General features: G+C 45.3%; 2 protein-coding genes across 3 annotated transcripts; one reads left to right on the top strand and one right to left on the bottom strand.

Moving 5' to 3' along the window:
• The first annotated feature begins 95 nt into the window (after positions 1–95).
• On the top strand, positions 96–435 carry GON7 (GON7 subunit of KEOPS complex). The gene has a single exon (XM_049769913.1). It carries the CDS (start codon positions 124–126, stop codon positions 346–348), a length of 225 nt encoding a protein of 74 aa, XP_049625870.1. The 5' UTR covers positions 96–123; the 3' UTR covers positions 349–435.
• Positions 436–13,636: 13,201 nt separating this feature from the next.
• On the bottom strand, positions 13,637–15,581 carry LYSET (lysosomal enzyme trafficking factor). 2 transcript variants are annotated; one of them, XM_049769906.1, is made up of 2 exons: positions 15,550–15,581; positions 13,637–14,475 (listed from the first exon to the last, which is right to left on the bottom strand). In XM_049769906.1, exon 2 carries the CDS (start codon positions 14,457–14,459, stop codon positions 14,064–14,066), a length of 396 nt encoding a protein of 131 aa, XP_049625863.1. In that variant the 5' UTR covers positions 14,460–14,475; positions 15,550–15,581; the 3' UTR covers positions 13,637–14,063. The 2 variants fall into 2 exon arrangements, with proteins under 2 accessions (XP_049625863.1, XP_049625862.1); XM_049769905.1 differs by lacking the exon at positions 15,550–15,581 and adding an exon at positions 15,167–15,341.
• Between the last annotated feature and the right edge of the window lie 323 nt (positions 15,582–15,904).

Genomic DNA, 15,904 nt, shown 5'->3' with positions numbered 1-15,904 from the left:
GGGCGGGGCCGCTTCCGCCGGAAATTACGCCATGTTTTGCCCCCAGCCGCGTCGGGTCACAGCCGACTTCCGCTTCCGGGTCGCCGCCTTTAGTGGCGCGCTCTTGAAGCTTCCGCAGTCGCTATGGAGCTGGTGGGCAGCTATGTCGACCCGGACGGGCAACAGCAGGTGCTGCGGGTGCCCTGTGAGGCTCCGGACGACGACGACGCCGAGTCTTTCAAGAGCTTGTTGTCGGGCCTGGCCCAGATGCGGGAGCTCGTGAGAGAGCTCCTCCAGGATCCTCTGGACCCCATGGCGGCGGTTCCGGACGCCGATTCGGCCCAGGCCTCGGACGAGGGTGAGCTCTGAGGGGTCGGGAGGGGAAAGAAATGAGCCCCTGGAGCCAGAGCACAGCGGGGTGGGCGTTTGCCTTTTTGCACGCAGTCCACCCGGGTTCGATCCCCAGCAGCCCCCAAACTAGGCCAGAGGGATAGTTCAGCGGCCAGGGCATTTGCCTTGCATAGTCAGACCAGACCCCTGCACTATATAGGACCCCTATACAGAGACCAGCCACACTAGTAGGTGTGCCCCCCCACCCCCCAAATAAGAAAAATCCACATCAGCTATTTTTGGAATGTAAGGACCTTTTGTTGTTTCTGTTTTGTGGCCACAGCTGGTGATGCTCAGGACTTACTCCTGGCTCTAGGCTCAGGGATCACTCCTGACAGTCTACGGGGACCATATGGAGTGCCAGGGATGGAAGGGTGCAAGGCAAGCACCCTATGTGCTGTCCTGTTGCTGTGGGCCCTGTAAATGACCTTTATAAAACAGACTTCTTTCAAGGTTTTTTGTTTTGATTTGGTTTTGGTTTTGGGGTTGTAACTAAAGTCACTCTGGGTTACTCCTGACTCTGCACTCAGAAATCACTCCTGGCAAGCTCAGAAGATCATATGGGATACCAGGAGCGATTTCTGAGCACTGAGCCAGGAATAACCCCTCAGCATCGCCGGGTATGACCCCCAAAACAAACTAACAAAAAATATTGTCCTAGAGCCACTGGAATAGCGGACTTGGAGGTGAGTGAAAGAATTCTTTACCCCACCCCAAGTTCCAGAAGAATACTAACTAGGACGGGCTGGCATGTCAGGCGCTGTTGGAGCTTCTTCGTTTTCATTCATTCATTTCATCATTCACTATATCATTTATTTTCTGTCACAAACGAGCCAGCCCCTCTGCCAGCCACGGGGATGAGCCTCGCAGAAATGTTGAGGTGACTGCCAACTCTACTCCCTCCTGTGGTAAGGCCAGGGGGTGTGAGACTGGCGGGGGACCCACCAAGCCCAGCCCCAAGGCCGGAAAGGTGGCGCTAGAGGTAAGGCATCTGCCTTGCAAGTGCTAGCCTAGGACGGACCACAGTTCGATCCCCAGTATACCATATGGTGCCCCAAAACCAGGGGCGATTTCTGAACGCATAGCCAGGAATAACTGCTGAGCATCAAACAGATGTGGTCCCAAAAATCAAAAAAAAAAAATTCTGTTACTGAAAAGATTGTTGTTGTTTTTTTTGGTGGTTTGTGAGTTCCTTTTACCTCAGGCTGGAATTCACTTTGTAAAGAGTGATAGCGATTAAAATGGTGACTCTTGTGCTTGAGTTCTATCTCAGTTAACAAACAGTACACAGATTTTTGGGAGGAGGCCACACCCAGCGCTGCTCAGGCTCTGAGCTCCTGGATCTGTGCTCAGAAATCGCTCCTTACAGGGTTGGAGGACCATAGGACCATATGGGACACCGGGAATTGAACCCAGTTCTGTCCCGGGTTGGCCTTGTGCTAGGCAAACGCCCTACCACTATGCTATCACTCTGGCTCCCAATATACAGAATTTTACAAACAATATACAGGATTACAATTTCTAAAGTGAGAAATTTCAGCATTGAAAATACAGTGACCTGGTGACCACTCTGTAGGGTTGAACAGTGCCCTGTTGATATTCAGGTAGCCAATACAAGGACCTAAGGAAGATGTTCAGTGTCATTGACTCATAGGAAAATGCCCATCAAAACCTAGATGATGGGGCCCGGAGATATAGCACAGTGGCGTTTGCCTTGCAAGCAGCCGGTCCAGGACCAAAGGTGGTTGGTTCAAATTCCAGTGTCCCATATGGTCCCCCGTACCTGCCAGGAGCTATTTCTGAGCAGACAGCCAGGAGTAACCCCTGAGCACAGCCGGGTGTGGCCCAAAAACCAAAAAACAAACACAAACAAAACAAAACAAAAAAAACAAACCTAGATGATGGACATTTTCCTTTTCAGGGGCTGACTTGCAACATGGCCCCAAAATACAAAAAAGGAAAATGTATGGTGAGTACATTTTGCTTATCCTCTCATCAACTAATGGACATTGCAAAGTTTCCTCCTTTTTAAGTATTATATTACTATGAACCATGCATATCTCTTTGCATGTTACCAGTTACAAAGATGTACTAGTGTGTGGAAATCACTGGGTTATCTGGTAACTTCAATTTGGGGGGGGGGGGGGAAACACTATTATAGGGTCTTCCCAAAAAATGATTATGTAACTACCCCCAATTAGCCAGGAGTAGTTATTGTTTTAACACAGCCATCATAGCATGAATGTCCATCATCGAGGTTTTGATGGGCATTTTCCTACAAGTCAATGACACTGAACATCTTCCTTAGGAATATTAACAGTAAAAACAAAGAAGTACTGGTATGCTGTAATCTGAATCATGACAATGTGTTAAGTGGAAGAAAGTCATAAAAAAGATCTCACATAGTATGATTTTATTTATACAAAGTATACAGAATGGATAAAGTCATAGAGATAATAGAAGTGTCAAGGAGTAAGGGTAGTAGTGACTGCTTGTCATCTTATTAAAACTCAGAAATGCTGTCCTCTTTAAAGAATGAATAATGGTATATAAACTATATCTCAATACTGATAGATGGGCCAGACAGAGCAGGTAGGGCATTTGTTTTGCACATGGCTGACCCTGGCAGCCCATATGGTTATCTGAGCCTGTCAGGAAAAATTCCCTGAGCACAGCCTATAGCAATGCCCTGGTCACAGCTAGGTGTGGTCCAAAGTCAAAGTGATATAAAAGAAAAGGTAAAAACACAAAAATTACTGAAATTTTAACCATATATATTCTGATACACATAGTTTTTAATTAATCATTAAACTTAGGTCTGTCAGCCTTTTTGTTGTCTATATATTTTTCAACCACTGAATGTATTGTGATACCACAAATATTTATTTTAAAAGGTAATGATGAAGATGATGCAGAAGATGAAAATAACATTGAAAACAGTGTTAACTCAGAAGAATCTACAAAACGATTTAAAAGTTCAACTTAATAGCTTCCTGACAATCAAGGAAGACTGCTACTAGTTGTCATACATCAACATTTAAGGAAGACTCATGTTGTCATTTGAAAAATCCTTGTTTGTTCCTCTAGAACAATTTTGTCAGAAAATCTGTTTCCAGCATAGAAAGAAAATAAAAGTTTAGAAATGAGTTTTTTCTTGGGTGAGAAATTTCAGCCCATAGAAATAGAGCATTTGGGGCCAGTGAGATGGCGCTAGAGGTAAGGTGTCTGCCTTGCAAACGCTAGCCAAGGAAGGGCCGAGGTTCGATCCTCTGGCGTCCCATATGGTCCCCCCAAGCCAGTGGCAATTTCTGAGTGCTTAGCCAGGAGTAACCCCTGAGCATCAAATGGGTGTGGCTGAAAAAAAACAAACAAAAAAAGAGAACATTTAATAACCTATAAAAGTTAGTTAGGGGGCCGGAGAGGTAAGGTGTCTGCCTTGAGAGCGCTAGCCTAGGATGGACCGCGGTTCGATCCCCCGGCATCCCATATGGTCCCCCAAGCCAGGAGAGATAGCACAATGGCGTTTGCCTTGCAAGCAGCCGATCCAAGACCAAAGGTGGTTGGTTTGAATCCCGGTGTCCCATATGGTCCCTTGTGCCTGCCAGGAGCTATTTCTGAGCGGAGAGCCAAGAGTAACCCCTGAGCACTGCCGGGTGTGGCCCAAAAACAAACAAAAAAAGTTTGTTAGGAAGTATATTTTTACTATTTTTCTACTTTAAAAATGGTCAGTGAGTTGTGTGATGCCTATTAATTTTACCTTATGCATAATAAGTACTTGGCGTGGTACATGGACAATAACATTTCATTCAAGTCAAATGGAAATTCATTCAAGTAAAAGTGTATTAAGTTGAAGAATGACAGTTCTATATAAATAGAAGGAAAATTAATAGAAATACTAAACACAGAGATATTGAGGCCCAAGGAAAACCAGTTTTCAGACATTCAGAGATGATGCTCTTAACAAATCTCTATTTGACTTCTACCTTTTTGGGGGTGGTCAGACCCTATGGCGCTCAGGGGTTACTCCTGACTCTGCGCTCAGAACTCGCTCCTGGCGGGCACTTGGGACCAAATGGGGTGCCAGGATTTGAATCAGGTTCATTCTGTTTTGGCCATGTGCAAGGCAAACTTCTTACCGCTGTGCTATCACTCCAGCCTTGACTTATACCTTGAGAGCCAAAAAGAATAGTTTTTTGTTGTGATATATTCTTATATATGTATTTGTATGTATACATGTCCAAATATGTCTTTGAACAATCTTTTTTAGTTTGTTTTTTGGGGGAGCCATACCCAGCGGTGGTGCTCAGGGGTTACTCTTGGCTCTGTGCTTTGAAATCATGCCTGCTAGGCTCGGGGGACCATATCAGATGCCGGGAATCTAATGCGGTCCATCCCAGGTCTGCCACGTGCAAGGCAAATGTCCTGCAACTGTGCTTATCTGTCTAGCCCGTCAACAATCTCTTAACTATAACTTTTTTATCTTGTAGCCATATTTTGATTTTTCTTAAAAGGCTGTTGAGTCTTTCATGTATGTATGTATATATGTATGAAATATATATATAATGTGTGTATTTAAATATATATACTTAAAATGTGTGTATAAGTTATTTTTTTTGTTTTGGGACCACATCTCAGGCATGACTCTTGGCTCTGCATTCAAAGGATCATTTCTGGCAGGACTCAGAGTATATTGGGATACCAGGAATTGAACCTGGGTTAAAAGTTTGCAAGGCAAGCACCCAGGAGGCATTTTTATTTACAGTGTGCATTTGTGTCTTACCTGATTCATTTTAATAGCTAAAATCGAGGTGCATATATCTAGTTACCTTAATAAGTGGCCAAGGATAAGATTCATAATTTAACTTTTTCCTCTTCAGAGAAGCCAGAGTTCTCTCTCTCTCTTGGGCTTTGTCCACTCTGAAGAAGCCTACATTTGCTCTTGATCATGTATTTGTCTCTTTCTCTCCCCACATTGCCTGCTAATTTTCTTTCAATAAAAACTATTTTGCTTCACTAAAAATATTTTTTGAGCCAGTTGTGTTTGATTTACAAGGGTATAAAGCCTGGGGATCAATCACATGCAAGGCAAACATCCACCCTGCAGTATGAGTTAGTACTCTATTTTAGGAAATGTGTGATTAGAATTTCTTCAGCTACTTAGAATCTCTTTGGAGAGTTGGGAGTGGGCCACACCTGGTGGTCTCAGAGTTTACTCTTGGCTACTGAGTTTAGGGATTGATTATTACTGCTTAGCAGACCATACAGGATACCTGGGCCACATGCGTCTTGGGCAAATGACTAAAAATTTTTGGTTTGGGGCCACACCTGATGTGCTTGGGTGCCTTGATCTATTACGCCGATAAAGCCCAGGCCTCTACATGAGTTCTCAGCTCTTTGATTTGTCTCTCTAGCCCTACTCAGAATCTTTAGTTTTGGTTTTGTGGGCCACATCCAGCAGTGCTCAGCAGTTACTCCTGGTTCTATGCTCAGAAATTAATCCTGGCAGTCTCCGGGGACCATGTGGAATGCCAGGGTTTGAACCTGGCATTGAACTCACCCTGCTCACTGCTATAACTTCAGGTTTTGAACTCTACCAGCAATGCTCAGGTCATACTCTTGACTGATCAAAGATCAGTCCTGGCTGGTCTTGGTGGATATTTAGTGCCTGGCATCTGCATGCACAGCAGGCCGCTATCACTGTACTATCCTCTGGTCCCGCCCACTCTGAATCTTTTGTGTGTGTGTGTGTGTGTGTGGTTTTTGGGTCACACCCGGCAGTGTTCAGGGGTTATTCCTGGCTCCAGGCTCAGAAATTGCTCCTGGCAGGCACAGGGGACCATATGGGATGCCAGGATCCAAACTGATGACCTCCTGCATGAAAGGCAAATGCCTTACCTCCATGCTATCTTTCTGGCCCCGAGGGTTTACTCTTGACTATGTACTCAGCAATCTACTGGAGGGACTCTGGAAACCATCTGGAGTGCCGGGGGCCAAATGCAGGTCAGATGCACGCAAGGCAAGAGCGCTATCCTCTACTATGGCTGGGACACTTGTTTTTAGGCCATATCCATTGTACTCATGGCTCTGCTCAAGGATAAATCCTTCATGCTTGTAAAATCAATCTGGGTAAGCTGCATGCGAGTATCTTATCCACTATTCCATCTCTCCAGCCCCAGTGTTTACAGTTTTGATGTTCAATGTGACCATCTTCACCACCAAAGCATGACCCCAAAATAAACTCATCTCAGATATTAGGGGCCGGAGGCCCGGAGTGAAATTACAAAGGATAGGGCATTTGCCCTGCATGTAGGCAACCCAGGTTCAATCTCCAGCATCCTGTAAGGTCCCTCAATCCTGCCAAGAATAACCCTGGGGGCTGGAGAGATAGCATGGAGATAAGGCCTTTCATGCAGAAGGTCGGTGGTTCAAATCCCGATATCCCATATGGTCCCCTGAGCGCAAAAAAAAGAAAAAGAAAAAAGAGTAACCCTGAGGGCTGATGGGTGACCCAAAACAAAACAAATCTTGGGGGGCCTATAGCAAGTACGGTGCTTGCTTTGTACACAACAGTCCCAAATTCAATCCCTGACACACCATATGGTTCCACCAGGAGTGGGGCCAGAAATACAGTACAGCAGTAGGGTGTTTGCCTTGTAAGCACTGACCCAGGACCTTATGGTCCCCTGTGCCTGCCAGGAATGATTTCTGAGCAGAGAGCCAGGAGTAACCCCTGAGTACCGCCAGGTGTGGCCCAAAAACCAAAAAAAAAAAAAACAGGAGTGATTTTTGAGCACAGAGACAGGAATAAGCCTTGTGCACAACTGGATGTGGTCCCCCCCAAAAAATATTTTAACAAAATCTTGGTCTTGAAAATAATGTATAATAAAACTTTTTTGTTTTTTGGGGGTTTTTTGTTTGTTTGTTTTGGCCACACCCGGCAGTGCTCAGGGGTTACTCCTTGCTGTCTGCTCAGAAATAGCTCCTGGCAGGCACGGGGGACCATATAGGACACTGGGATTCAAACCAACCACCTTTGGTCCTGGATCAGCTGCTTGCAAGGCAAATGCCACTGTGCTATCTCTCTGGGCCCTGTATAATAAAACTTTGAAGTTTAAGAACCAAATTATCGAGCTGGAGCTATGGTGCAAGCGGTAGGACATTTGCCTTGCATGCATTAACCTAGGACGAACAACGGTTCAATTCCCCACTGTCTCATGTGGTCCCCCAAGCCAGGAGCGATTTCTGAGCGCATAGCCAGGAGTAGCCCCTGAGTGTCACTGGGTGTGGCCCAAAAAGCAAAAGCAAAAAAAAAAAAAAAAGAACCCAATTATCTAGAATACATGCCAGAATATACTACTCACATTGTAGTAAATGGTCATCTTTATTCTCTCTGGAAATTGTTCTGCATTCTAGTAGAATCATTTGTGAGGCTGGTCCCAATTTAATCCCCTTATTACATAATGCTCCCAGCACCACTGGGAGTAGCCCTGGCCACGGAGAGGTGTGTCTCAATAAATTTGCTTTGCATGTGTGAATCCTTGTTTATTTTTGGCACTGCAAAAGACAATTATTAATCAACATAGAGGAGGAATCATTCTTGCAATAATTACTTAACATCTACTGTGTGGCAAGCATGGAATAAAGCAGTGTACAAAAAGAATACTTTCCTTGTAGAGTTCAGATTATGATCAAATATTTGTTATGTGATGGACATGCTTTGGAGAAAATGGGATAGAGAATGTTCAGTTTAATTTTATTAGTTTTGATGCCAGGGATTAAACTTGGGACCTCACATATGTGAAGTTTCCACCAGCTGAATTACATCCAGTCCTAGGCAGGGCAGAAGTAGTTTCACCAATCTGATAATTGAAGGAAGTTGGTGTGTTTTGTTTTTGTTATTTTGAGCCACACCCAGAGTATTCAGGACATACTCCTTTCTCAGCACTCTTGGATCATCCTTGAGTCTCAGGGACCATAGAATTTGCTAGGAATCAAACCCAGTTCAGCCGTGTGCCCTCAGCACTCTGGCTCTGGCCTCCTGAAATAAGTCTTTCTGGTGTTAGAATAAGTAAGATATCCCCCCGCCAAAAAAAAAAAAGAATTAGACCAGCTTGGCTTAAGTGGAGTAGGAGTGGAGAGAGTAATGGAAAATGTAGCTGAGGTCAAGAGCCACATCTGTCAGGTTAAAGATTTAATTAAAAAGAAGTAACATGGGGCTGGAGCAATAGACAGCGGTAGGGCGTTTGCCTTGCACGTGGCTGACCCAGGACGGACCTGGGTTCAATCCCTAGTGACCCATATGGTCCTCCCAAGCCAGGAGCGATTTCTGAGTGCTGAGCATCACTGGATGTGGCCCAAAAACCAATGGGGGGGGGGGGCAGAGCAGTGGCGCAAGCTGTATGGTATCTGCCTTGCACACGCTAGCCTAAGACAGACCATGGTTTGATCCCTGGCATCCCATATGGTCCCCCAAGTCTGGAGCGATTACTGAGCACATAGCCGGGAGTAACCCCTGAGTGTCACCAGTGTGGCCTAAAAACAAACAAAAAAAAGAAGTAACGAGCAGATTGGGAGAAGAAAGCAGCTTTGTTTTAAACTGGTTTTATTGGGTCTTATTTTGTTTGCTGGGGTGGGGGTGGGGACTCCCAAGCAGTGCCCTGGAGGCCCTTGCTCTGATCCTTAGGATGCACTGCACTCAGGCTTCCAGGTGCTTTGGGGGACCCTTAGTGGAGTGGGCCTGGTAGTGCTGGGGTGGGGCAGCAGGTGATATCAGCATGATCCTGGCCAGGTATGCTCCAGCCCTTTCAGCTAGAACAGGTTAAATTTTAGTGAGATGGGCCAGAGCAATAGCACAGCAATAGGGCACTTGCCTTACAAGAGTCCGATCCTGGACAGAACCCGGTTTGATTCCCAGCATCCCACATGGTCCCGAGCCTGCAGAGTGATTTCTGGGCACAGAGCCAGGAATAACACCTCAGTGAAACCGGTTGTGGCCCAAAGAATCTCTGGAGAGATAGCACAGTGGTAAGGTATTTGTCTTGGATGCAGGGAACCCGGGACTGACCCTGTTCAATTCCTGGCATTCCCCACCCCACTCCCACCCCGAGATTGCTGGGAGCAATTTCTGAGCACAGATCCAGGATTAACCCCTGAGCATTGCCAGTAGTGGCCCAAAAACCAATCAATTAACAAATTTTTAAAAAAAAATTAGTGAGACATAATAAAAAGAAGTTGGATATCCAGCTGGAGTTGAAGGAAGGACACAAAATAGTGATATAAAATTGAACATTTATGTCTTTGGGCCTAGATGAAGTGACCAAGAGAATAAATCTAGGAAAGACAACTAGGGCAAGCCAACACTTAGAACTTGGTGGGTGGGGCATTTGACTTGTATGTTGACTCACATTTGCGATGTTTGCTGACTCAGGTTAGGTAACAGCTCATGGTATCCCAACCCTGCCAAGAGTGAATCATTTTATATTTGGGGGGGGGGGTCACACCCGGTGGCGTTCAGGGATTACTTCAAGGGGAGGGGGGAAGGAGGGAGAGAGGGAGAAGAAATTGGGCAGATCTTTAAAAAGGAATCAGTGGCCCGGAGAGAGAGCACAGTGGTGTTTGCCTTGCAAGCAGCCGATCCAGGACCAAAGGTGGTTGGTTCGAATCCCGGTGTCCCATATGGTCCCCCGTGTCTGCCAGGAGCTATTTCTGAGCAGACAGCCAGGAGTAACCCCTGAGCACCGCCGGATGTGGCCCAAAAACCAAAAAATAAAATAAATAAAAAGGAATCAGGGCCAGAGAGATAGTACAGCAGTAGGGCATTTGCCTTGCATGCAGCTGATTCAAACAAGATGGTTCAAATCCTGGCATCCCATATGGTCCCCATGCCTGTCAGGAGCAACTTTTTTTTCTTTTTTTTTTTGGGGGGGGGGGCTCGATCAGAAGGACTTGGGCCCCAGGAGCAACTTCTGAGTGCAGAGCTAGAAGTAACTCCTGAGCACTGCCAGGTGTGGCCCAAAAACCAAAAAGTGATGGCACATATTTGAGGGCAAAAATGAGTCATATGGGGCTGGAGAGATTGCATGGAGGTAAGGCATTTGCCTTGCATGCAGGTCGGTGGTTCGAATCCTGGCATCCCATATGGTCCCCTGAGCCTGCCAGGAGCGACTACTGAGCAGAGCCAGGAGTAACCCCTGAGCACGGCCGAGTGTGACCCAAAAGCAAAACAAAAATTAAAAAAATTCGGGCCCGGAGAGATAGCACAGTGGCGTTTGCCTTGCAAGCAGCTGATCCAGGACCAAAGGTGGTTGGTTCGAATCCCGGTGTCCCATATGGTCCCCCGTGCCTGCCAGGAGCTATTTCTGAGCAGACAGCCAGGAGTAACCCCTGAGCACCGCTGGTGTGGCCCAAAAAACCAAAAACCCAAAAAAAAAAAAAAAAAAAAAAAAAAAAAATTAAAAAAATTCAAATTCTAAACTGAATCACTTTATTTTGAAACATTTTGAAAGTGCACCTATAGTACAGGGGTTAGGATTTTTGCATGTAGCCAACTAGGTTCAATCCCTGGCATCCCATATGGTTCCCTGAGTCTACCAGTAGTGAACCTTCAGTGCAGAGCAGGGAGTAACCCCTGTGTACCACCAGGTGTGGCCCAAAATAATTTAAAAGTTACAAATTAATAGATCAAACTAAAATATTTAAAACCAAATATTTTCATGTGGTGACCTAAGTTCCATGAATTTGTTGTTTTTGCAGTTCAATTATTTAGTCCTATTGTGGCACTTTTGGGGAAAAAAGAAATCTTTCCATTAAAAAAGCACAATAGATACTACATTGTTTCAGGGATAGTTGCAGAAAATGGGCTCATTAAATCACTGTATAGTTTTTCCTCATTCAGGAAGCAAATATCTGACTAATTCTGGCCTCTAGAATATTTGTATTTCCCCTAATATTCCAGAAGCATTTTCTATGTTTGGCATCATCTTATTACTTAATCCTATATTCAGTGTTTTTGTTATAAATATATTAAATATGATCTATTAAAATATGTCTCTTACCCAACAGTTACAATGACCTCCTCAAAGAGCATGACTACCAACAATAAAATCTAACTTGGGGAAATTTCTAAATAGTCAAAAACAAAGATTAATTCTGTAGTCTTAGCAACTACATGTTAATGTTTCCTCTACTAAGGCACTGTGATCTCAAAATGATAGAGGAGCTGAGCATTTATCAGATCTCAAAATGCTAAAATTGTGTTTTGGGGTCACTTCGGGCAATGATCAGGAATTATTACTGGTAGTACTTGGCGGGGGGGGGGGGGGGGGGGCTCATATGAGATGCTAAGGATTGAGCCTGGAGTATCCGTGCATAAGACAAGTAACTTAGACACAGCACTAATCTCTCCAGGCCCCAAATACTAGCATTAAGTATAGAAAAACTACTTGAATAAAAAATTACAGGATTGGTTCAGTTTAGAGGGGAGCGAGCCTTTACCCAGTGGTGCTCAGGCCTTACTCCTGTCTCTGCAGTAAACAATACTGGGGGATCATCTGGTATGCCAGGATCAAAGCAAGACTGGCAAGCTGCGTGCAAGGCAAATGCCTACCCACTGTACTATCACTCTAGCCACAGAATTGTTTCATATAGCAAATAGCAAATTCACAAATACTGCATTACAGGAGTCATTTATGAAAGAATTTAAATAATTTCCAAATTATCTCTACCTCATGATTACTTAAATAGGCAATTGCTCACATTGATTTCTTCCAACTCCCTTCTATGAGAAGCATTGGTAGAATGGAGCCAGAAATCTAAAGCTAGACCTCCTGGGTTCAAATTCTGGCTCTTCCACTTAACTTGTAGTGTGATCATGAACAAGTTACTATTCTGGGCTTCTGGCTTTTTCCTTTAGCTCTTCTGTAAAGTTGCACTAGTACCAGCACACACCAGCCTCATAGAACTAGGGAAGAACATCAATTAGGGAAAAATACTTACTGTTTTTTTGTTTTTGCTTTTGCTTTTTGGGCCACACTTGATGACACTCAGGGATTACTCCTGGCTATGCGCTCAGAAATTGCTCCTGGCTTGGGGGACCAAATGGGATGCAGATCGAATCATAGTCCATCCAGGTTATCACATGCAAGGCATATGTCTTACCGATTGCGCCAGCATTCCGGCTCACATTTACTGTTTTTGAGTAAACAAAGTTTACCTGTCTATTTTCCAAATACAAGCTCACTCCAGGCATGCTTGGTCAAATAGTGGTCAGATCAGACATGGAGGTTGAGACAACTAATAGTTTGAAAAACTGAGATTAAGTTGTCTGCTTTTCCTGCCAGTCCCAATCTTTCATGAGGACAGGCAACCAGCGTTGAAACCTTGATTGTGAGCAGCTCTTCAACTCAAGTCTGGCTCTGCTACTTACTTTGGGCTATGTTACCTTTGGCCAATAATTACTTAAGCTCTTCCAAATAACTATCGTAGACTTTATAGGGGGAATAGGTTATAACTACAGGTTGACTATAGGATATGACAAAGCTATCAGTATAAAACATGTCCCTGGTATTAATCATTGAAGTATTAAAACATACTTGGAGTTTATCCAGAAAAAAAAAGATCCTGAAACCTAGTATTTTCATTTTTTTGAGTTATTTGTACTGAGACCAGATTTGAGGTAGTTAAGTACAGATGCAGACAGTACAAGGATCACATGCAGTTAACCTATAACTCTTAGGTCATAAGGAAGTTTACAAGGTTAGAGTCTAAGAGAGTCTTTCAAAGGGTTTTGGTTTATCTGACAGCCACTGGACTAAGAATTTCATTGTACAGGTCTCACCTTCTATGTATGCCAGGTTCTTCAACTTTCTTTTTTTGTTTGTTTTATTGGGAGTGGGAGAGTGATACACCACACCCAGTGATACTCTCTGGCTATGCACTCAGAAATTGTTCCTGGCTCAGGCGGCCATAGGGCCGCCAGGGATTGAACCCAGGTTTGTCCTGGGTCAGCCGTGTGCAAGGCAAATGCCCTACCACTGTGCTATCACTCCGGCCCCAGATTCTTCAACTTTCAAATAAATTTTTAAGATGCAGACATTAATGAACCTGGTTAATGCCATGATCCAAAAGAAAAAGTTATGCTTAAGACAGCCATCACCTCAGTAATTTTATATTAATCTTCATAAATTGGTAGTAAATAAGCTTAGTTGGCTTAGCTACAGTAAGAAACAAAGGTGCTTTCCTTGGAAGAACTTGAAAGCAAGCCACGTAATCATAGAAAAGTTAAGTTTTATGACCATGTTTGGACCTGTTTACATTCAACACAATGGCAATGTTAATACTCATTTCTTCCCCATAGGAAAAAAAATTCTGAATCACTATGTTGCACAGTAGAATAAAAATATCACTCCAGTTACTTATTCAAGTTTCTAAAAGAATGCAAAAAACAGACACGATTTTACTTTCAAAATCTTAAGTCATCAACATGATTTGGTAGTACTGTATCTCAGGCTTGGCCTAAAATAAAAAAATCATTATTTAGATAAAGATAGCCGCCTAGTCGATTTTTTTTTTTTTTTTTTTCAAAAAAAATCCCCCACTCCACCACAACTTCCTGAGATCTGTGAAGAAACTGCAGTCTTATGACCAGGCCACACTCAGCGCAGGCAGTTTAGCCATCAGAAGGAAAAAACGGAGTTTTACGTGTCAATCAGTTGTAGTCTGCTGATCTGATTGGAAGCCTTGACAAATGCCTGGTGGCGATTGCAAATGACTGCCAGGCAAATAGGAATAATGCAGTAGCCGACCGTCTTAGGGTCAGCTCTGGTACAAGAGTACAGGAATAAAAACATCTGTAAGTAGGGAATCAGGAAAATAACTGTCCACAACCAGAAGGGCAGGGAGAGAAGCCGCACTTTCAAGGAGTGTGTCCAAGTGGCTCCTTCCCGGGGCTCTGCCGGGTGCTGCTGAATGTGCTCCAAGGCCAGCCTGTTGTAAGTCTCATTGATCTCAAACACGTAGTAAAAGGCCGCCGCACTCACTAACAGATAGAGTCCCACTCCAATCCATCCCATCCGCTGGCGGAAGTTCATCATTCTCCATGCTCTGTGCCTTCAAGTGGGAAGGGGGAAAAAGTAAAATTAATAAGTTACGGGGCTGTTAATTCTATCATAACAACTATTCTGTATGCACCAACTTTATTTCCATAAAGTTTTGAAATGCCCCCCTCCACCAACGCGTCTTAAGAACAAGCAAAATGACACCTGTTTTAAAAAAAAAAGTGAACTAGGGGCAGGAGAGATAGCATGGAGTTAAGGAATTTGCCCTACAGGCAGAAGGACAGTGCTTTGAATCCCACATGGTTCCCCAAGCCTGCCAGGAGCGATTTCTGAGTGTGGAGCCAGGTAACCCCTGGGCGCTGCAGGGTGTGACCCAAAAACCAAAAAAAAAAAAAAAGTGAAGAATGAAACAGGTGGTTTTTTTTTGGGGGGGGGGGGAATCAGTCATGAGGAGAGAGACAGGTTTCACTACTAACAGTCAGCTAACTATTGGTGTGAAATCTCCCAGAACGGTGCAATAAATCTCTGGCCTGTAAATCAAACCCAGTGAGTGTTCAAACTTCCTAAGGTTGAATTTACAGCTCTGGAGTGGGTTGCCCTTAAAGAAACTGGCATTAAAACTGGCTTTTCCTCCGGAAAGAGTCGTTCACCTTGTCAGTTCCAACATTTTGACTGCTCACGTCAAACCAATGTCGGGGTTCCCCAGACAAGACAGTTAAGTAGTCACTCTGAAAAACACTTACAAGGGTCCTGAAAATCTTCCTGTTGCCACGGGAAGCGTTAAAGAGTCACTCAGTTCTGAATAATCGGGTGGCTTGGGCATTTCAGAGAAAAAGCCAACCCCAAAACAAGTGCCAGCCGGCCGGCCGGCTGGTCCCGAGCAAGTGATGCGGCCGGAGCCAAGTCCGCCGGGCTCACCTGGCCCAGCCGCCCAGAAGCTTTTCCCCGGGCCTCCTGCCCGAGCAGTGTGGGGGCCCTGCCCCGTGCCGCGCTGCAGCCCCGGCCGGCCTCGACCAAGCGTGCGCCCGCCCCGGGGCTCTCCGCCTGGAGAGCGGCGCTGGAGTCCCGTGCCCGGCCAGTGGCCGCCGGCCGAGCTGCAGAGCTTGGCTAAGGTCCCAGCGCTCACCTTCCTGTCCCGGTTGGCCCGCCCGCCCGCCGTCCCGGATGCGGCCACTCTCGGCACTTCCGGCGCGGGCCGGAAGCGCTCGCGCCCCGACCCGAAAGTCCCGCCCTCGCTGTGACGTCAGGACGCCGCCGCGCCAAGCCGACCGGAAACTGCCAGTGCGCGTCACGTGCCGAGGCTGAGTAAGTATGGACCGTTGAGGCGAGCCTCCAACTGCTTCAGGCGCTCTCGGGGCCACACCCGCCATCCTTGGGCCTGGCGACCCCAAGACTTTTAGAACAGACGCCGCTTCCTAGGCCGCTCTCTCTTGTGAAGAACCCCGGAAAAACGATGCTTGGGGCTGAGGGCCTCATCTACC

The sequence above is a fragment of the Suncus etruscus genome, chromosome 3, assembly GCF_024139225.1.
Source record: "Suncus etruscus isolate mSunEtr1 chromosome 3, mSunEtr1.pri.cur, whole genome shotgun sequence".
Lineage (NCBI taxonomy): Eukaryota > Metazoa > Chordata > Mammalia > Eulipotyphla > Soricidae > Suncus > Suncus etruscus.
This window is presented reverse-complemented; position numbering and strand designations above follow the sequence as displayed.

Bases quoted from the DNA above. Each gene is read 5' to 3' on its own strand.
- LYSET (XM_049769905.1), bottom strand. From the start codon at position 15,246: ATGCCCAAGCCACCCGATTATTCAGAACTGAGTGACTCTTTAACGCTT. The intron at 14,476-15,166 runs GTAAGTGTTTTT...TCCCACTTGAAG, and splicing joins GGAAGATTTTCAGGACCCTT to GCACAGAGCATGGAGAATGA.
- GON7 (XM_049769913.1), top strand. From the start codon at position 124: ATGGAGCTGGTGGGCAGCTATGTCGACCCGGACGGGCAACAGCAGGTG.